This window comes from Mus pahari, chromosome 4 (genome assembly GCF_900095145.1).
Source record: "Mus pahari chromosome 4, PAHARI_EIJ_v1.1, whole genome shotgun sequence".
In the NCBI taxonomy this organism is placed as follows: Eukaryota; Metazoa; Chordata; class Mammalia; order Rodentia; family Muridae; genus Mus; species Mus pahari.
Window position 1 is genome coordinate 91,685,950 of NC_034593.1, and position 21,569 is coordinate 91,707,518.

Below are 21,569 nucleotides of genomic sequence, written 5' to 3' on the forward strand. Positions count from 1 at the left end.
TTGAAGCACGTACTTTCGTCAAAACACTAATGGAAAAATATCAACCGCAGAACCGTAAAGAAGCCTATGTTTTTTAAAATAAGTGTTGAGATAAAGATTAAATGTGCCAGCTTGCCTGATGTTCTTGCAAATTCTGTACCTCTGGCACATTCTGTGCCTGCTTTTATCTCTGTGGGCAGGTTATTGAGTTTTGTTGAGAATAATCTATTGTGTGTGATGTTTCATGAAACAAGTACCATTATTAACTGCACACTGAAGCAAGAAAATAGCTTGTGGGTTAGGGGAAGGCGTCTCTGATACGGCATGTTAGATTATGGCAAAGCCAGGCCCTGTTCAGGCTCCACCACACTCTGAGCCATTCACATCTCCTTTCTCATCTCTATGGAAATGCAGGTTTTTTTTTTTTTTTTTTTTTTTTTTATTGTTTTCTGAGACAGGACTCTGTTGTGTAGCCCTGGATGTGCTGGAACTCACTCTGTAGACTAGGCTGGCCTTGAACTCACAGAGATCTGACTTCCTCTGCCTCCCAGAAGTTGGGATTCAAGGTGTGTGCCACCATTGCCTGGCAGGAAAGGCAGTTTTTAGATGGGCTTTGCTGGTTTTAGTCTTATTTTTTCTATGATAAACAAGTATTTTCTTTGATCTTTGTTTATAACTTATCACTTTATAATAAAACATGGTGACTTGTATATTTTCCCCCTAATTAGCAAAAGAAAGAGCCAAAAGGATGTGTGTGTGTGTGTGTGTGTGTGTGTGTGTGTGTGTGTGTGTGTGTTCAGCATTCTGAAAGCAGGATTCAGTAAGTGAGGAGCTGGAGACAATATGGAGTCCTCTGGAAATTTGAGACAATCAATCGCTAGCTGTTTGCAGACTCGTTACAGTACATCAAAGAGCACCTGGCTGGCTCCCAGGGATAAGGCTTCTTTCTCTGTCACTCAGTATTCACCCATGACTACGCAGTCAGGGGATAGTGTGGGCTGGTTTCAGAGGGACCCAATTTAAACCCCAATTCCACCAAATACTAGAGCAGTGGTTCTCAACCTCTGGGTCGTGACCCCTGTGGGAGTCAAATGGCCCTTTCACAGGGGTCACATATCAGCTACCCTGCATATTAGATATTTACATTATGATTCATAACTAACAAAAGTACAGCTATGAAGTAGCAACAAAGATAATTTTATGGCTGGGGATCACCACAACTCGAGGAACTGTATTAAAGGGTCGCAGCACTAGGAGGGTTGAGAAGCACTGTACTGCAGTGTGATTGTGAGCAAGTCACTAAATCATCCTGAGCGCCTGTCTTCTCATCATCGAAATAAAAACAACAGTGGTCTCAAAAGGTATGTTCGTTATTAATAGCTTCCAAAAACACTGCTTGCTATACAAGTGCTATATTTGTAATCTCTGCACTTTTCTCCTCACAGTGATGGAGCGTCTGGAAGAATTCAGTGGAAGGGTGGAAGGGTTTATTCTGGCGTCTGCTCTGAGAGGGCTGGAGTCTGCCGGTGGTGAAGCACAGCAGGGAGAGGGTGAGGCTGCTTGTGGGCAGATCAGGGGGCGGAGAGATGAGTGCTGGCACTCACTCATCTTTTGTTCTTTCTGCTGTCCTCGGTCTGCACTCTCAGCCCTTAGGATGGGGCTACCTTCTTCAGGGTGGGACTTCCCTCTCAGGTCCTCTTCTCTGGACACTCTATTTCAGGCACGCCCCAAAGTGTGCTCACTAAAGTATTTCCTAACACAGGTTGACAACTGCAATTAGCTCTCACAGCATCCTATTACAACCTGGGTTTGGGTTTGTATGTATCTTATCTACTAATCAGGGTCATGGCAGGGAGGACATCTGATTATGAGTATCCATATCAGAAGGTTTTCTTTCTGCCTTCCTTTCCTTTCTAATTTCAAGAACCCCTCAACCACACTGCACCGGAGGACTGACTCTTACTTATTACTCCTGTCATTCAAATGGGGACTACCAATCACAGTTCCCTTAGCTCCAAGAGTAACCCTTGATGGACCAATCAGATCTTGTCAGTTCAAATACTATGCTCAGAGCTCCTGCGTTGCATCTCTGGCTGAGAAAGTTTTCAGACAGGATGGAGAACAGAGACGAGAAACACCCAACTTCCGGGTTCCAAAATCTCCTCAGCCTAGCTGCCCTGACATGAGACGCTGTGCGAGTGGGTTCCCTCTCTATCTACCCTCTTTAGAGTTGAGCATCCGTCACAATCAAATGGACATGGTGGACAAGGGAGATGATCCAAAGGGATGCTGTAGCTCGTTGGATAATCATAACCAGAGGCCTCCAGCTTACACACTGTAGTGACAGTAGCAGGCGGTGGTCCAGGCAGTAATGTCAGTTGTAGGTCGAGAGAAGGTAGTGTTGAATCTGATGGGATAATAGGCAGGCCACAGCTAAGGTCCAGGAGGAAGCCACACACACATACCTGTAAACGACAGCAGGCCCACGGAAAAGAGCTGCAGATCTGACTGACTCAGATCATTGAAAATGCAAGGATTCCAAGTCCCCTTATCATCGCAGTCCTGGAATCCTATGTGTGGCCTACTTAATGTTTCCATGCCTTAGGGTCTTTGTCCTTTCATTCACATTTGTTTCCCATTTATTTCTTACACATTTTGAGTCTCTTGTTCCTGCTCAGCTAGGAGCAGGCTAAACCTGCTAAATGTTGGTGGGCTAGAAGATAATCTAGTTCTGACTTGATTTTGTAAAAGGCACCAGTGACTGCCCCAGTTTTCAGACCCGAATCCTGAAGCCATGCTTGGGCCTGTGTCCCCATCTCTGCTGGTCCCTCTCCAGGTGATGGCCATCCAAATCTCACTCAGTTTCCCCTTCTCTCTCTCTGCTGCAGCCCCCACCTAGTCTAAACCATCACTGGGCTCACATAGCCAGCTACACGGCCCCTTTAACCCCTCAGGTTTTATTTTTCTCTTCTCTGTGGTTATATATCCACAAGAACAATCTTTCTGGGTGAAGTCCCATCATTCCTTTATATAACTTAAGTCCCGTGGCCTTCATCTGCATTTTGAATAAAAACCCGTTATTGTTCATGCAGCTCACTTTGGGCCAGGCACACGTGGTCCACCCCCTCCTCATTCCTCTCTCCCCCACCCCTTCTTTCACCTTTTCCTACTGCACCATAGTAGGACCTCAGGCCTTGGACATTACATTACAACTTCAGGTTTTCCTATTCATTCATTCAAACATATACTCTGAGGTTTTCTCAAACCAGCCCATTTAACAGCCTATTTAGCTACTCTGGAAATGACTATCTGGCTCATCTCATTGCTTAATTTTTCTCGTTGCCCTTAGAATTCTCTAAAATTGCTTGTTTTCTCAGCTCCCCCTAATTAAAAGATATGTCTTCACGGCATAAGCTTCTGAAGGTGGGGAGGCAACCAACATTCCTCCCAGCTCTGGCCCTCATCAGCTGGCACGGCACAGTAGCCCTAATGGTGCAGAAGTGGCGCGCATGCCTTAGCTATAATCAGTTTCTCACTAATCAATCTTAAGACCTGCTCAGCAAGAAGGAAACCATGCCCGGTGCTAGAAACTCAGTGTTAGCGACAACGTGGCTATTGGAGGAGTCGCCACAACCACTAATTTACTTAAATAGCACAATCTATAACAATGATCTATAACCATCTGTCCTTATATTTGACGTATAAGTGTAGTGTTCACCCCTCATCAAGGAAATCTCTCTTTGCAACAGACACAAGTACCGAGAAACACAAACAACCATTGCAGAACCGCGGCACCTCATCCCAGTGGACACAGCTATAGAACATTCCCTCACCTAAGGCTCAGGGGACAACGTGGAAGAGGGGTGGAAAGACTGTGAGAGCCAGCAGATCGGGGCGGAAGGCATTACTCTGAGAGAATGTCTCCTAGAAACATTAGAAGCTACATCCATAAAGTCTCACCAACATTACTGCTGCCCAGAGATAAGCTGAACTATGGCAGTATCAGTGGGCATGCCAAGATGGACAGGGAAAACCACGAGGCCTCAATCTTACACACATAACTACGGGTAACTGAGGCAGGCTGGGAAGGGGAGGGAGATCTTCCTTAGGGAAGAGCACACCAGCTGCTGCCAAGTGCTCAGCCTTGAAAGCATACATGTAAGTAACATTATACGGGCTAATGAGGTTATATTTATGAATATATCTATGTATATGCATATGTATAAACATTTACATAGATGCATACAATAACAATAAAAAGAGGGCATGAATTTGAAGAGGGCTGGGGAGGGACATGTAAGAAGGTTTGGAGGGAGATAAGGCAAGGGAGAAATGTAATTATAATCTCAAAAAAGTTTTAAAAATTAGTGACTTAGTTCTAAAGAGTAAAAATGGCATTCTCTCATAATTTTGCCATTTAGATACATTTTTTTCAGTCATAAGGTCAATTTTGTCCCTGTATCGGTAAAAAAATATTGTTTGTACCAATGACTGTCAAGTAAATGAAAGTTTTTCTTTTCTTAAAAAGAATCTCCAAAAGTTATCAGTGCAAATCTATAATCTAAAAGGTAGAGGTTTAGATATAGGCACTCTCCTAAGATATTTGAAGTCACATAGTGTGTGTACGTGCGCGCACGCGTGTGTGTGTGTGTGTGTGTGTGTGTGTGTGTGCGCTCGTGTGTGTGCGCTCGTGTGTGTGCGTGTGTGTGCGTGCTTGTGTGTGTGCGTGCTCGTGTGTGTGTGTGTGTGTGTGTGTGTGTACACGTGCGCGTGTGTGCGTGTGTGGCATAGGGATGTGTGTGCAGGTGCTTGTGCCTGTTCACGTGGAGGCCTGAGGCTGATAACTGCTTTCCTCTATTGCTCTCCACACTGTGATTTGAAACAGGATCTGTCACTGGACCAGAACTGTTGCCACTTCCCCAGCAGAGGTGACAGACACACACTGTCATGCCTGGCTTCTTATGTAAATGCTGGAGAATCTGAAACCAGCAAATATTTCACTCACTGAGCCGCCTCCTCCATCCCCAGCCTTTATGCTGGTTACTTTATGTCAATATAGAACAAGCTAGAGCCATTTTGAAAAAGGGAACCTCAGCTAAGAAATGCCCCCACAGGGCTGGACTATTGTCAAGCTTGTGGCATAGTTTGTTGGCTGATGATTGATGGGCAGTGACACTCCGGGGCTGGTGGTCTTGGATCCTGTAAGCAAACAGCTTGAGCAAGTCATAAAGAGGCAAGCCAATGACAGCACTCCCTCATGGTCTCTGCATGCAGGTTCCTGCCCTAATTTCCTGGATGGCAGACTATAAGAGTAAAGTGAAATGAACCCTTTCCTCCCCAACTTGATTTTTATCATGGTGTTTCATCATAGCAATGGAAACCCTCCCTACCTAAGGCAACCTAGTGAGATGGTTCAGTGGGTAAAGGTGTTCACTGAGCATGTGCATATGGGCACCTGTGCTTGCATGCATGCACGTGCGAATGCATATAAGCACAAAATTTTAAAAATGTAAACATTTTAAACAACTCTTTTTTACTGTATGTGTGGCCTTGAGAGGATGTTGGAATTATTAGAGATAATACAAAATATGGCCTCAATTTAGAAATTTAGCACCAGTAAGAAATGCTCCGACGATGCCCTCTATTGACCAGAGAGAACAGTAAGAATGAGGAGAGCCAGGAAAAGGGAGTCATCGGAGTCATCATCAGGATGAAGTAAGGGGCCTCGGGAGAAAAAGTTCCCTGCCCCTGCCCTGTTTCCTGGTGCAGGGGAGAAAGTGATGGATGCTGTTCTGAGCAAATGGGCCACTTGCCACCGTCATCTTGCCACCTGTCTATAAGGCAGGCCTAGGGAAGAAGGACTTCCACCAGGGAATAGGAACATCACAATCTCTGACACCTTGAAGCACACATGTGAGAGAGCAAGTGTGATGCAAGCTGAGCACCCCCAAATCCTAAAACCCCCAATCCCAAATGTTCTAAAATCGGAAATAGTTTGAGAACTGACACAATTCCTCAAGTGGAAAAAAAAAATCCATTCTTTACCTGGACATGATGGTTTGAGCCTAAAATAGAGACACTAAAAATGCCGCATAGCATCACCTTCAGGCTATGCGCATAAAGCAACTATGAAATGTAAATGCATTTTGTGTTTAGAACTGGGCCACATCTCCAAGGCATTTCAGTATGCAGAAGAATGTGGACTTAAGAGCACTTCAGGTTCCCAGCACTAGGGTACGGAATACCCTAATACACAGAAAAACAGGGAAATGGAAGGGGAGGCGTGGCCATCCTTCACCGCTCTCTTCACCTGTAGATCACAAGTGCCTCAAGTCCAAGTGTGCTTTCTGACTCTCCCTTAAACCACTCTCATCCAGAGCTGCAAAAGGGAAGCAGTACCTGCAAGTGCCCAGTAGGCGGTGCCCACGCACTCGTTTAGCAAGACAAAGGCCACCAGGGACATCCCTCCATTCATCATGCCCACCAAGAAGCGAGTTACTGCAAAGAATTCATAGGAGGGGGAAAATCCATTTGCGATAGCAAATAAGATGTCAAGAGCAAAACCTGGGGAGAGAGGAACAATATTCAATGACCCAGAAGCAAAACAGCATTTGGAGAAAATAATAAATTATATTCATCAGTTTGTAAAATAAACCTTTGTAAACTTAAACGTCCTGAGATGTGGTTTTTTTATTTTTTTTCTACCAATTTGCCTTGAAAATGAGGAAGGAAAAACCAAGGCCTGTTTTCTTTGTCTTACAATTTCTGTCAATCACACACCATTTTCAGTTATTTGTAATAATGCTAGAAATTGAAAATCCTTGCTCATATTCGGCCTGTCAAGACAGCTACGCCAGGTCCTATAGAGTTCATTTGAAATAAATCAACACAGAAAAATACAGGGAAATGGAAGGGAAGGCTGTGGCACTCCTTCACTGGTCTCTTTAGAAGCAGGGCAGAGATTACAATTTGGGGGTTGCAGAAAGCACTGTCAAAAAAAAAATTGTCTTTAACAAAAATATCTGGTCTTAGCCAGGTGAGCTCATTCCAAAAAACCACTTGGCCAGAGTCGGCACTAGTGCTGCGTGGCCTCGCGCCAGTGTAATAAACAGAAGCTCTTTGTCCACCTGCGAACTCACAGAGAACTTTAAGGAAATAACCCCCCTTAGTATTTCCATAACAGTCTTGGGGAAAGAAAGCCTCCTATTCAGCGTATGCACAGGGTGACAGATTACCTGTGAGATAGACTTTTTTCCTTCCAAATCGATCTGAAAGCTGACCGAAGGAGATAACGCCAACGAACACGCCGCTGAAGAAAAGGGAGCTGGCCGCGCTGACTTTGTAAGATCGGTTGGCAATTAGAAACCACTAGAAGAGAAAGAGAGAGAGACAGACAGAAAGGGGACAGTTTAGGCCACAGACAGCGATATGTGCAGTGAACTAAATTAGCCTAGTATACAGCCCAGACTGAGACTCCTTTCTGCAACAGCCACCATGAGCCAGAATCTGGGGTAATCGTCATCTTAGACCATACCCAAGCTTCGGAAATGCTAGAAGCCATCGCTGCAGTGGCATATTTCCAGAGTATTCTTCATATACTTCTAACGGAACTGAACACAGCATGTAAGTGCTAATTGCACATCTGATTGTTGACCGTGACTTTATCCTGTGTCCAGGGCAGAGTTTGGAGAGGAGAGGCCTTGCTCCACTTCTGTTTTACTGAAGCCTGCACATCCCATGGCACATATGAAGTGATCAGTGAGTAATTCTTTCTTTTAACAGATTAGTGTCTAAAATTCCTTGAATACATTCCTCAAAAAAAAAAAAAAATTAAAATGGGAAGTGGGGCTTAAGTGATGCCTAAGAGGTTAAAGAGCACTTGGCTGCTCTTCCAGAGGACCCAGGTTTGATTCCCAGCGCCCACATGGCAACTGACAGCTGTTGGTAGCCCCGGTTGGTTCCAGGGATCCAATGCCATCTTCTGGGTTCTGAGGGCACTGTACAGACCTACGTGCAGGAGAAACACTCTGTGTATACCATACTTGTATACAGTGGATTATTATTCAACCTTTAACGCTAACACAGTCGGATTCATGCTACAACCCAGATAAACTCTGAAGGCACTATAGTAAGTGAAACAAGCCAGGCAGGAAGGGATAAATGCTGCGTGAAGCTAAGTCACATGAGGTACCTGTAAGAGACAAAGACAAAAATAGTGGTTGCAGGGACTAGAGGAGGAGGAGGAGCAAGGGAGCCATTGTTTAATGGGGTCAGACTTTCCTCTAGAGACGGACAGTGGTAATGGCTGCAGGATAGTGTGAACATACTCAAGGCCACAGAATTACACACTTAACATAAAGAATAATGTTAAGTGGATAATGTCAGCTTTGTGCCATGCATATTTACCACAACGGGAATTCCTAGAGTAGGATTATCTAAGACAATCATGACCTTAGATTCTGACCAGCGTCATCTTCTGATACCCTGTCTAGTGATGCTGAGTAGTCGAGATCAGGACAGTATGTCATAGAAATAGTAACCTCGGAGGGTGCAAGAACCTTCATATTTCATCTTCCCAGTACCCTTGCAGGGTCACCCAAGAGCCCTTCTCATTGAGAACGCTCAAATGGCACTGTTCTGGGCCACCTGTCTCTGTTTTTTATGCTACCCCTTCTCCAGGCTCTGCCCTACTCATTAGGGCCCCTGAAGCGCTCTTGTCTCTCTTTGCTTGCTCCGTGTCTCCTATAAGCCTGGACTGATGAAGGTCTCGACAGGTCAGTCCTAAGGCTCCTGACAGGCAGGGTATATGTGTCAGAATGTCATGTAAGAGTCATGAAGAAAGCTCTGGCACTTGGAGAAGAGTTTTGTTCTGTGAGAAGTTAATTTGTTTTGGATACACTGGTAGTTCTGTAGAAGAATGCTCAGCTCAGGAGCAATGACCGTGGTGACATATTCTGAAATGGCAAAATGAGACATTAGATGCCATGCTGTCCTAGAGAAGACAGCTCAGCATCCATCACAGGGTCAGGCCTGCTCCTGTGACTGACAGACAGGGGCAAATTGAATTACCCTCCTAATTCAGATACTTGTTATAGTCATCATGTTCTTAATGTTCATGCTTACATGCATTTAAAAACTGGCTTGCAACTCTAGCCTTCCTTTCTCTGTTCTTTAGGGATTGCCAATCTCTTTACACAATGAAGGTACTTAGGTGGACACCGAGCTGGGTCTGTTAATCAGGAAGAAATGAGTATTCTGTTGACTGTATTTACCGAATTTCTCATATCCACTAAAAAGGCTACAGTACTATCCCTCAGCAACTGAATAGCTGTCAACATGGACAATGATTTTAGGAAGAAATGGCCCCAGGGACAGTTAGCCAACAAATTCCAAATCCTGATTCTCAGCCTGCCAGTTCCAAGTGTCAAAGTAATTTCTACTGATCTTTCTTCAAGTCAGTGTTGGTTAGGCTAATGCACCCCCCTCACTTCTCCTGGAGGTCATTCAAGAATGACCAGAAAAACTGAGAAGCAGATTTTTTTTCCAATGCTAACTAGAGAATGGCTGGCTAGAAGATGAGGTATCTCCCTAGCAGAGTTCCATGAACTGGAGTGGCAGAGGCAGGCTATCAGCTGACAGACAGACAGACAGATTGCCACAACCCCTGAGCTGGCTATTTTACACGTTTTGTCTTCAGTTTTCCTAAGAATCATTTAAATTCTTATCACTTAGCTACCATGCAATCAGAAGGGTCTTACTTTGTCCAAACTCAACTAAGATAAAGTAAGACAGGATCCCTGTAGCTTGAAGATGATTCGCAGATTTAGCTACCTGGAGAGGGTTGGAAGACTAGATCAGTTGCTAGCTCATTTTCTTACCCAATGGTTGATATTTAGTGTCAGGATAAAATCCAAACCAGAAAAGTCACCAGGACACAAGAAATTAAACTATAACAAATCAAAATATAACGACAACTCTGACATTCTCAAGAAACATTTTAATGAATCTTCAGATTTTAAAAATCGAAATGTATAAGTCATTCAAGTCCTTGTTGGCTAGAGATTATTAAAGTGGTTACTCCCTTATTTTTTGTTAATGGCAGGCCAAATTTTAAAGCAATTAGGATGAATATTCTCTGTACATTAATTCATTCCAAATTGAAGAATTGCTTGCAAATCCAAAATATGAAAGTCCCACTTTCTCTCCATGTATATTAATAGGAAAGAAACTCTTATAAAGACATATGTTTATCCCCTCATGTTGACCTGACTAAACAATCTACATCCATTTTTGTGCACGTGTCTCTCTAATCACTAAATAGAATCTATGAGTGTTTGTTGTGTTTATTTCAAAATGGATTGGAAGGGCCTGGTGGCAAAACCAGATAGCATAGTTCACTCAGCTACAGAAAATAGGCCTGAGAGGAAATCAGGCACAGTGCAGGCCAGAATCAAGAGCAGATGCTGCTACCATAAAAGATGAAAGGAATGTAAATATGTCTAGCCCAGGTGCGAGCCTAGCACCAGGTGCTCAGCAGAGCCTTCCAGCTCCCAGAGAGGGGCGAGGTGAGGAGAATGAAGGTGGACTTACACTTGGCTGGGTATCAGAGACAAGCTTGGGAGAGGGTTTTGTTCAGTTTTCAGGCTTGCTTGTTTACAGGCAAGGGGCACTTGAAGTCTGGGTACATGGAGGGCAAATCTACCCTGGTCACAAAACAAGTGTGGGATGGAGATGGCAAGCTGATGGCGGCAGTGAGTCCCAAGGTGTAAATTTCCCACTCCCTCTGCATGCATACTAATAGGAAAGAAAGACCATGAAGACAAACATTTTCAGCCCCAAATGCTTAGTGAGCCAGGCTGTCCTGGACAGAATGGGACCTTCTAGAAGAGAATAGATACAAGTTAGATGTGGAGACCTGGTGTTCAGAGGGTCAAAGTCCAGAAACGGGAATTACTACTGAATGGAACACACCAATCAAACACAGATAAAAGACTGCAGATGAGTTTTAAAGAACGCCATAAAACATGTCTTCAGCATGTCTTGAATGCATCAAACCTCGTGCTTTATGGAGATGTCAAGTCAAATCTATCATTTCTCTGACATGGCAGAAATATGATCATCTGAAAAAAAAAAAAAAAAAAAAAGAAGAAGAAGAACCGATGTACTTCCCTAAAATGGACTCCCTGCTCAGGCGTAATTCTAAAAGCAACGTTAGCAGCCAAGCAATGAGAAATACAGACATCAAAGAGCTGTCAAACAGGCGGGCTGCACACTTTACAGCTAGATAATTAACCAACAGACTTTCCCACATTCTTCTTCTCCTGTCCCCACAGCTACCCTGCAAACACCAGTGACAACATACCGGGGGGAAGAGTTTCTATTTTTAGCCCTCAGCCTGTGTTCTATTCAGGAAACATGCAGGAAAATCGGCTATCAGAAGGAAATTTGGAATTAGTAGACCTTGTAACTTAGAGCAGCGATTCTCAACCTTCCTAAATGCTGTGACCCTTTAATACAGTCCCTCCTGTGGTGGTGACCCCAGCATAAATTTACTTCTGTTGCTACTTCAGGACTGTGATTTTGCTACTGTTATAAACTGTAATGTATATCCGTGTTTTCTGATGTATCTGTGTTTTCCGATGGTCTCAGGTGTCCCCTGTGAAAGGGTCATTCAACCCCCCAAAGGGTCGCGACCCTCAGATTGAGAACCACTGACTTAGAGAAACAGACTAAAACATTGCTGGAAAGTAAGAAGCAGGGGGTGAATGCTATGTGGCCTCTGTGCTCAGAAGCAGAAGGCTGTGGGGAGGAAAAAGAAGACACCGCTTTAAAGTCACCTTCCACGGTGGTTTTTACTGTAAGTTTTCATTTTCACCTTGCCTTCTGTCCCAGGGTGTGCCTCATTTCATGGTGTGTGTGTGTCTTAAATACAAATGCCCCAAAATGCTTCTGGTTTTTAACTGGATTTGTATCACCGACTTACAGTCTGAGTGCCATACTCAGGTCTCCACAGGACACCAGGTATCGTTATTTTCCTTCCATACTGCATAGTGTGGGGCCACCCCATCCTATCCCACTGCCCCAGTACACAGAAGACCCTCCCTACCAGCATTGAGAACTGCAGTGTGTGCAGCCTCTCAGCAGCTCAGGAATGTCACATGTCACAGGTCTGTCTGCTTCATGTTTCCCCTGTGGCCTAAATGGCCCACTCTCCTCTACTTTTGTTTACCCTCCTAGTTTATGGTGACATTTTATGGGACAGTAGTTGAGAGATTTGGTCTCAAACACAGACCCCTCTTTTCAAAAGGAGCTGTGCCTGGAGAGCAAAGAGCTGAGCATAGTAGGCTTTTACAAGAATTGGGTCATGCCCTCCTCCAGGGAAACCTGGCCCTCTCTTGTTCCCCTTGTTTTAGCCCAGGGCAGGTGATGACTCTGCATCACCCACCCAAGAGTGGCATGTGACACACAGCCTGCCTTGCAGGAGCCCAAGTGAGGGCATGGCATCACTTCCAAAGCGAAGTAAACATTTCTATTTGTGCCAGAAAGCCTTATTGCTGCAAGGAACTGACCTTTCCTTGTACACTGCTAGGCTCCTGCCTTCCCCTCCCCCACCTCTAACCTCCCCATCACTGAACTGTTCATCCTCTGTATCATATGTCTACACCCCAGCCTGACCTTTCTCAGCAGAATGGGCCCTCTCTTTTCCCTGTCACATCTTCCCACATTCTCTTCTGTGTGATGTAGAGTGAGCCACGTGCTCCCCTGTCTCCCAAATGATGCCCTGAGCTTCCTGAGGACACACTTGAAGCCTATGTGCTAATCTCACAGTGCCTGCCAGCATGAATCAAACACTCACTGAATTGTGTGTGTAAGGGTGAATGCTATAGTCTTACAGGCATCTTCACAATCAGAGGACTTCCGTTTCTGTGTCTGGCTGACCTGGAACCGGAAGTGCTCCTCCTGCCTCCGCCCTCTGGCTGCTGGGATTCCCACAGGAGCTACTGTGCCTCTTGGCACCTTCACTTCCCGCCTTGCATTTTGAGTTAACTAGTGTGCAGAACTAGCTAACTGGCCACCTTGCCTTCAGCGCCACCGAGGGGCATTTGGAGTTTGAGGGGTTGCCTTCTTTCTATGGTCCACCTGACATTTAAGCTACTTTAAGTTTATCTCATGTTCATTGATGCACAAGTATTTCTACTAAGCACACTACCCATCATCATACAAAGAGCAGTGCCATGGGTAGGCACACACTGGGTTGATGAATCTGTGAGACAGGCAGTGACTCCAGCAGGCCGGAGAGCCATGGCACCCCCTCACTGCTGCTGAGTCTCCTCTGTAAGATGGACTTGTACTGGGGTCCAGTATATTTCACAAGGACCACCTCAGCTTTCCAAGAAATGGGGGCTGACCCATGGCCGTTCAGTCCACCTGGTTGAAATGCACAGGAAGACAACGGGAGCTCTCTGGTTGTCATGGCAGGCCACCTAAACACGGGCAAAGAAAACTAGTTTATGCCCACTGATCCGGCACCCTGCATCTTGAAGACGCTTTGGGAAAGTCACGTGATAACAACCACTTCCACAGACATATTCCAAGACTTCGGAGCCAGAACAGACAGCAGTTTCCCAACACCCCAAGGAACGACCTTGAGGGCCCTGCAGGACCTTGAGTAGGTACTGATAGCAATTCCACACAAACATCATCACCAACCTCTTTGCCCTTGTCTTCTCCATAAAAATTACAAATGGCTTTGTGCAGGAGAACCTCACTCCGGGAGCAGATCAGGTAATGAGAGCTCCCGAGAGTGAGGCGTACTTGGACCCGGCATCTCCAGAGCAGTTTCATGGTGATTAACTAACTTGCTTCATTTCCACGTTGTTGTCACTCTGAATCACCACTTAATGGGTGAAGTGGGCAGGCAAGAACAATTCATAGCACAGGCGTAAGGAAGCAAGACATTAAAAAAGAATTAGCCCCTACAGCAATTAATTGCAGTGAATTTTTCAAATAGTTTTAATACTCTGCCTTCTGACCCCGGAGTCTGGCTTGGGGAAAAATATATTAATCTCAAGATAATAGTCAGTCAACTTCAGCTCTTCAATATCCACAATGATATTAAAGATTCCAACCTTGTGCTTTTTTTGGTTGCAAACATTAATTAAGCATGATAATTGTGTGTCTCCATGATATTTGGTATTTTCTGTAGGAGTCAGAGCTCAGGGAATAATTTGAATATAGCAGACAGCAATTTGCTACATAAATCCACCCCAATGGCTATTAGCTCATTTGAGGATAGTCAAGACTGCTAGATTAGGGGATTTTTTTAAAAATTAAATACCGTGTTAATCACATAACCTTTTATTCACCCTTCCCAAACCCTCCATAAAACAGTTCTTCAAGATTAAGTACAATAAGATGTTGGTGGAAGCGATAAACTGTGGATTTTAACACAGTACCCTAGACTGTGGAGTTCTGTGAGCACTATCTTGATATCTCTGTACACTGGTAAAGAGAACTTCATACTTTATTTTATTTGGATTTATTTAATAGGCTGAGGGAATGTGTGCCCTGCCCCCCAGGCCTTGGTCAAGGCCAGAGGACAATCGTTGGTTTCCTCTGTCTCCGTGGGACAGGTATCAAGCTCAGGTCCCCACACTTAGCAGCAAGTGCCCTTCCTCTCAGCCACCATCATGCTGGTCCAAGAACCTGCTTTAAACTTCTGTTTTCAGACTAAATAATTTCAACAAGAGCCAGGTCTTGGACTATGCATATACCACAGGCTGCTTCAGTGTGAAGACTCAAGGGGGAACTGAGACCAAATCAGTGCTGAGGCGAGTGGAGGTGGGCTTGGAGCTGTACTTCAGCTGCTAGTGAGGTGAACCCTGCTTGGTGCACAGCCCGGTGAGTGACTGGCACGGTCGGCCTGTGCTGCCCACCATGACTGGACCTTGCTCACCAGCCATTAATCTGCATTGCTGCCAGTCCTCGGTTGGATGGTGGTTTGGAGACAAGAGGGAGGGGCTGGAAGCCACCACCTGTACCAACCAAATCCAGTTATGTCTTCCCGAATCTCCACCAGAGGAGAGGAGTGTGTGACGACGTGATGCTGCTGGGCTCCACCTGCTGCGGAGCAGAGGACTTATCCATTTCCTCTTCTCTTCCCTTTCCGCAATTTGGCTTTCTTCTCCTCCTCTCCTAACCCTGTCCCCTTTTTGTGACAGGATTTCATCTTCAGTCCAGGGTAGCTTCAAACTCATAATTCTCTAGTCCTTGAATTCTGGGGTTACAGGCATGTTCCACCATGCCCAGCCTTTTCATTAAATGTCTCTGTTGTATTGCCTGTAGTAATGGGAAGCAGGTTCCTTCATGTGGGTTAACCATAAAGCAGGGCAGAAGCCTGGCCTCTCCCACTGGCCAGCACAGGCTTGTGTGTGCAAGACAGCTACCCAGCCCCCCCCCCCCACATGTCCAGTACAAATCCCCTAAGTCATATCTCCTCGGAAAAGACAAGTGTGGAAAACCGTTCATAGACAGTTGCTTCCTGCATGCCTGCTCTGTGCCTCAGTAGAAGGATCACAGGAGTCAGGGAACAGGCTCTTCCCTTTACTAGCAGGGCACACTGAGCAAGTTCCCTGGCCACTCCAAGAATGCGTTATTCTTGTGTCTCTATTGTTCCAAGACGCACCCTCGGGCAGGTGAGTGGCAACGGGAAGGTATTCCTTTTATTCGGCCTTCGGTCTGATGTGTGTGTCCCACAGTCTCCCCATAGTCATCTTGCTTGAATGCACTGTCACCAAACTGTTCGATTATATTTTCATTCCTCACTTCTTGCCACTTCAGCGAAGTGAATACACAGCTCAGGAGACTGAGTGGCTTGTCATGTTTTCTGAACAAGGGCTTCTGGAGCTGGTAGAGGCAGAGGTTAGCCGAGCCCTCTCTTTAAGGACAACAGCAAAGTTCCTGCTCTTGGATATGATAGGGCTTGATCAATGGCCTCAGCAGTTAAAAACACATGCTGCTTTTGTTGGGGGCCTGGATTTGATTCCCATGCACATTGGGCACATGTAACATTGGAGTTACAGCTACCTGTAACTCCAGCTCCAGGGCATCCAATGCCTCTGCCTCTGCAGGCACCTGCTCTCATGCACACAGACACTAAATACACATACACCTATATACTAAAAAGTAAAAATAAAACATCTTAAATATGACAGTCTATTCAGGGCATGCTTTAAAACTAAGGTTTAAGCCGGGCGTGGTGGTGCACGCCTTTAATCCCAGCACTCGGGAGGCAGAGGCAGGTGGATTTCTGAGTTCGAGGCCAGCCTGGTCTACAAAGTGAGTTCCAGGACAGCCAGGGATATACAGAGAAACCCTGTCTAAAAACAAAACAAACAACAACAAAAAATAAACAAAAAAAACCTAAGGTTTATATGGAAAAGTGTTTGGAAGTCACTCTGTAATGGAAAGAATATAGAATTACTGGATCACAGGAGAGCAAATTATCTGGGATATGGTTTAGGGTAAACCCCTTGACATCTGTCTTAGTTATTTTTTTGTACTGCTGTGATAAGATACCACAACCAAGATAGCTTAGAGAAGAAAAAGTTTATTTATGGCTTACAGTTTCAGAGGCTGAATTCATGACAGAGATGGTGGGGAGCATGACAGTAGGCAAGCAGAATAGCATTGGACCAGTAGCTGGGAGCTCACACCTTGATCATCAAGTAGGAAGCAGAGAGAGCTAACCTGGAATAGCACCAGCCTTTGAAACCTTAAAGCCCATCCTCCAGTGCATACCTCTCCAATAAAGCCACACCTCCTAATCCTTCCAAAGCAGTTCCATCAACTGGGACCAAGTACTAAGAAATATGTGGCTTCGGGGACCATTCTCATTCCGTTGTTGATTTACACAGTAGGGCTTTTGGGCTATGGAAAGCCTATGGTAGATAGCCTCTTATCCCTGAGCTCTGAAAGGCAGTCACATTGTCTGCATCTCCATCTTCTCTTTTACCCATGAAACCTTCTGGAGGTTCACCTTTCCACCTACAAGCTTGGAGCAAAGAATGAACAGTCTCACCATAGCTGAGGGGCCTGTAAGGGTAAATGGATTTCTGTCCCAGTAGTGGACAGTGTTGCCACCTGTACTACATTATGAACAAAGCAGACAGGCCACGGCCAGACTTGCAAAGCATCATGGACCTAGTCAGACTGAGGCAACTGGTTAAAAGTTGAGATGCTCCACAGATAATCATGACTCCAGACATCCTGTAGAGGGTTACATGTGGGAACTAAAAGGGGGCAGGGGAATGAGGGGGAAGGGAGGATTGCCCACGTCCTGCCAGAGTTCCTCCTGTGCTCTGGGCAGGCAGACATGGGAGGGCTGCCGGATGCTTTCCACTCAGCCCTGGATGGGCATCTAAGCCACTGAGCCCCACTCGACAGGGGGTGGACAAGGAGAAGTCCCAGACCGGGACCCTGGGATGACACCCTGTAGTGCTGGGGTTACAGGAGCAAGGGCTGAAGGGAGAAAGGTTCCCACACAGGCAAGAGTCTGCCCAGCAGGCCTTGAACAGAGACAGTCTATGGCTCTATAGCTTTATTGTAGAAAGGCAGGGGGTAAGAGAAAAGGTAAGAGAGAGAGAGAGAGAGAGAGAGAGAGAGAGAGAGAGAGAGAGAGAGAGAGAGAGAGGCGCCATGGCCAAGAGGAGAGAAAGGGGAAGGGAGGGAAAGAGAAAGGCTAGAGAGTAAGAGGGAGAGAGAGGAAGAGAGGAAGAGAAAAGGAGATAGGAGAGGAAGAGGAGAGAGCAAGAGAGTGAGGAGGGGCCAAACAGCCCTCTTAAAGTATTCTGCTATCTTTTCTGTTGCTAGGTAACTGGGGAGGAGTCTAGCCTGATGGTCAGAAGCTTGGGACATTGCCTACGTGGCTACTAACCACGCTTCTCTTGTGGGGGCTGAGGGGGCAGTAACTTTGACAGGAGCCAGGGTTCCAGGAGACATGAGAGAACTCCTTCAGTCCCATGTAGGTGAATTATCACCACTGGGTCCCGAGGTTCACCTCAGCTTGACTGGAGACCAGACTGTCTTTACATAGCCCAATACCCCACAGTTACACATTGACATTACCCAACTGAGCAGCAGAGCAACCCTCCCCCACCTCAGGTCTAGACACACCAGAGGAATACTGGAAGTGCAGGCTCAGTATATGCAGGCAATATAACTCTGAAGGTGGAATGTTGATGATCAGGTAAGAAAAGAACATAGCCTTTCTGTCCCAGAAAGAAAGTAATTACAAACCTATAGTCAAGATGAATGATAGCATATACACAAAGATGTGGGCATCTAAGTAGTAGCAGTGAGCATGAAAGAGACAGACAAGCATTGCAGGAAGAGAAAGAAAGAGATAGAGAGGAAGAGAGGATGAGAGGCAGAAACAGAGAAGCACATGGAGAGAACAGAAAATAGGGTCTCAGGAGGTAACTCTGGAAGGCCTGGAACTCACTGTGTAGACCAGGCTAATCTTGAACTCATAGCCATCTACCTGTCTCTGCCTCCTTAATACCAGCAGCCCTCTCTTGTTTGATTCTCTGGTGGTACTAGGGATTAAAGGAACGACGCACCATCAGGCCCAGCAAGTCAGAGAACTTATCACTGGAAAGCTTCTCATGGAAGGGAATAGAGAGCTCAGTTTGAAGAATGCAGTGATGGAGAAAACTGGAGCCAGAATGCCAGAGCCAGGAGGAGAAGTAGTGAGGGAATGGGGTGAGGGGAGGAAGGAGACGACACAGATGCAGACCGACAGACAGATGGTGAGAGAGACGGTGACTTAACGATACACTTCAGTGGGCCAGACACAGGTCATGTGAAGACAAGGCCCATCTGAGCCCTTTAGTTATTTGCCTTCAGGGATGCACTTGCTGGAGAAGCCACTTCATTCCATTTCTCCATCACCAACCACCTCTGTCTCTGTCAAGGTCACTCTTGATAACTCCCCTTTCTGTCTAGTCTCAGTCAGTTGTGGAGCACTGTTGGCTGGGAGCCGCCAGAGGATCAGCACAGGACCTGATGAGACAGATGGCCTCATCCCGCTACCCTGAAGTGGAAGGTCTAAAAGCTCTCCCTCCTCCTGTGGAAGGAGTCCTTTCAGTCATGAGTCGCTCAATGAACACTGGTTAATAAAGGTATCCTTCCAGTCATAGAAGGGCTTCTAATTATTCATCTCATTAGTATCAATTTCACTCAATTCTACTACAATAGGCTGTATGCCTGCAGTGCTGAAGTACAGTGTTGCTCTATTACCTAAATTAAAATATTTAATAGATTCCATGGGATAGTCTAACAGGTATCACTGAGGCCTAGTTCTCACTGGCCTATAGTCCCAACTGCTTGCAAGGCTGAAGCAGTAGCCAGCCTGGACTAGAGTGAGTTCCAGAATGGGAAGGGAAATCTAGCAAAAGCCTGTCTCAAAATAAAAAGTAAAATGGAAGATATGAAGACAGCTGTGGTAGAACACTTGCTTAGCATATGCAAGGCCCCATGGTTCAATCCCCAGGACCACAAGAGAATCAAAGAAGAAAGGGCTGCCGGTGGTGAAGTGACTGGGTTCGGGATACACAGATTAGCTGAGCATATTCGGACCATGCTCCCTACACTTGGGGTGCAGTGGCTTCTGAGAGAGGCAGTGTGGTGCAGCGGCTTCTGAGAGAGGCAGTGTGGTGCAGCAGCTTCTGAGAGAGGCAATGTGGTCTGTAATCTTTACTTACTGGGGTGACTCCGTTTAGTCCTGAACTAGCTGAACTCTGGAATCATCTCTTGTCTGGTGCTAGTGGGAGGGGAGGACAAACAGTGTTCAGGATAGCTCCGAGAAGGAAAGTGTCAGGATTCTCAAGCCCGCGAGAGGCGAGACAGTTTGCCGTGAGCTTCTCTGCTGGTGATGGTTAGGTTGAGAAGTGTTTACATGTGTAGCAGACTTTGGTCTAAGACTCACTTGTCTTATAGTGTGACAATGGACTTGTTAAAGAAGAGATCTGCAGCTCTCACCCACTTCGCACTCCTAGGGGAGAATAAACAGAACCAGGCTTTCCTAGAAAGCTATTACCACAGCTTAGATATGGAGCTGAAAGATAACCTGCAATGTATTAAGTCAAAGACACACAGACACATAGACAGACAGACAGACAGACAGATAGACAGATACACCCTCTCTCTCCCTCCCCCTTTCTTGCTCTCCCTAACTCTTGGGTATGTGTATGTGTAGGGGGGCTTGAAACAGGCCCTTGTGCATGTTAGCCAAGAGTTCTATTATTGGGCCACATCCCTACCCCTCAAGAACGATGTCTCAAGTACTTCTAAAAATCAAAATGACCCAGGAGGATGTCAAAGGCACAAGGCAAGGACAAGGTAGAAACACGTTTACTACTCTCCCCCAAACACTGCTGAATATTATACATGAAACAAACACAAGATGACTCTGAAAAGTAGAAAAAAATCCATCTAGGGACCCTAGAGCTCAAGAAATGACACAGTGAAGTGCTCCCCAGTTTCTCCAGCCTCATGTTCAAGACTAGATGTTGGAGAAGCCAGCAGGTCGAAAGTGAGATGGGCAGAAGGATCCAAGCTTACATGGAGGTATTGGCTGAGTGCTAAGTAAGCACTGCTAAGTGCTGCTAAGAGTGTTAGCGTTCCTGTAAGCACCCAGTAGTGCTTATTTTTCTTCCAAATATACTAAGCTGGTTAGTGTGATGCTGTCAGAGTTTCCCTTGAGCCTGAGACTTCCGGTGAACCAGTCAGTTATGGACTCCCAGCCAGACCAGCATCATGGCCACCCTACTGCTTGGAACATTTCAGGTAGAAAGAACTACAACCACAACGGATGCTGAAGCTATTACCCTTCAAGAGGCCCTGTTCAAGTTGTGACCAAGCAAAATTACCCCTACTTAGAAAGACTTTGCTTTAGCCACAGCAAGCCTCAGGGAGTCCTACCCAAGCTGCAGCTGTTCTCAGTCAGCCAGAAACCATTCAGCAACAAAGCCGTGCCTGGTAAAGATGCCAGGAGACTCATATGCAGGCTAAAGGCAACTCCTAATGAGAAAAAAAAATCACCCAAATATTTATACAGACAAAATTATCATGTGCAGCTTTATTATGTAAAAATTATGTGAAAATGGAAAAGAAATGAAAAAAAATATAATAACTTGGAAAACAAGCAAGCAAGAAGAATCAACCCAATCCACCCCAAGCTTATTAACAGCTACACTAACACAGTCCTAGGCTGGTCAGTGGGCGAGAATTATGCTGAGCGGGGGAAAAAAAAAAAATGAACCACGAAAGTCTCCAGCAATAAAATCCAGGTCTTTATACAATTCTTCAAGTGCCATCTCCTAAACATCGAAGGTTAGGAAAAAGTATCTGTGGTTAGGAGGAACTACAAAAGGGTGAGTGAGCCATGGAGAGAAGCAGGAACGCTCTAAAGGCCAGCAAGAGAAGCCACAGCAATATCAGCAGTTAGCTGTCATCAGCTGAGGTGTCACCAAATGGTTTGGGGAGATGTTATTGATGGGGAGACTGGGCAGAGGGTAATATGGAATTTT

The 21,569-nt window shown here is 45.6% G+C and overlaps 1 protein-coding gene across 1 annotated transcript in view; it reads right to left on the minus strand.

Annotated features, from left to right (window-relative positions):
- The window catches only part of Slc22a15 (solute carrier family 22 member 15), a 57,843-nt gene that overhangs the window by 23,544 nt on the left and 12,730 nt on the right, over nt 1-21,569 (minus strand). The window contains exons 3-4 of the mRNA XM_021196559.2: nt 7,215-7,347; nt 6,379-6,543 (exon numbers count right to left, since the gene is read on the minus strand). Coding sequence (XP_021052218.1) covers nt 6,379-6,543; nt 7,215-7,347 — 298 coding nt within the window. The remainder of the gene's footprint in view (nt 1-6,378; nt 6,544-7,214; nt 7,348-21,569) is intronic.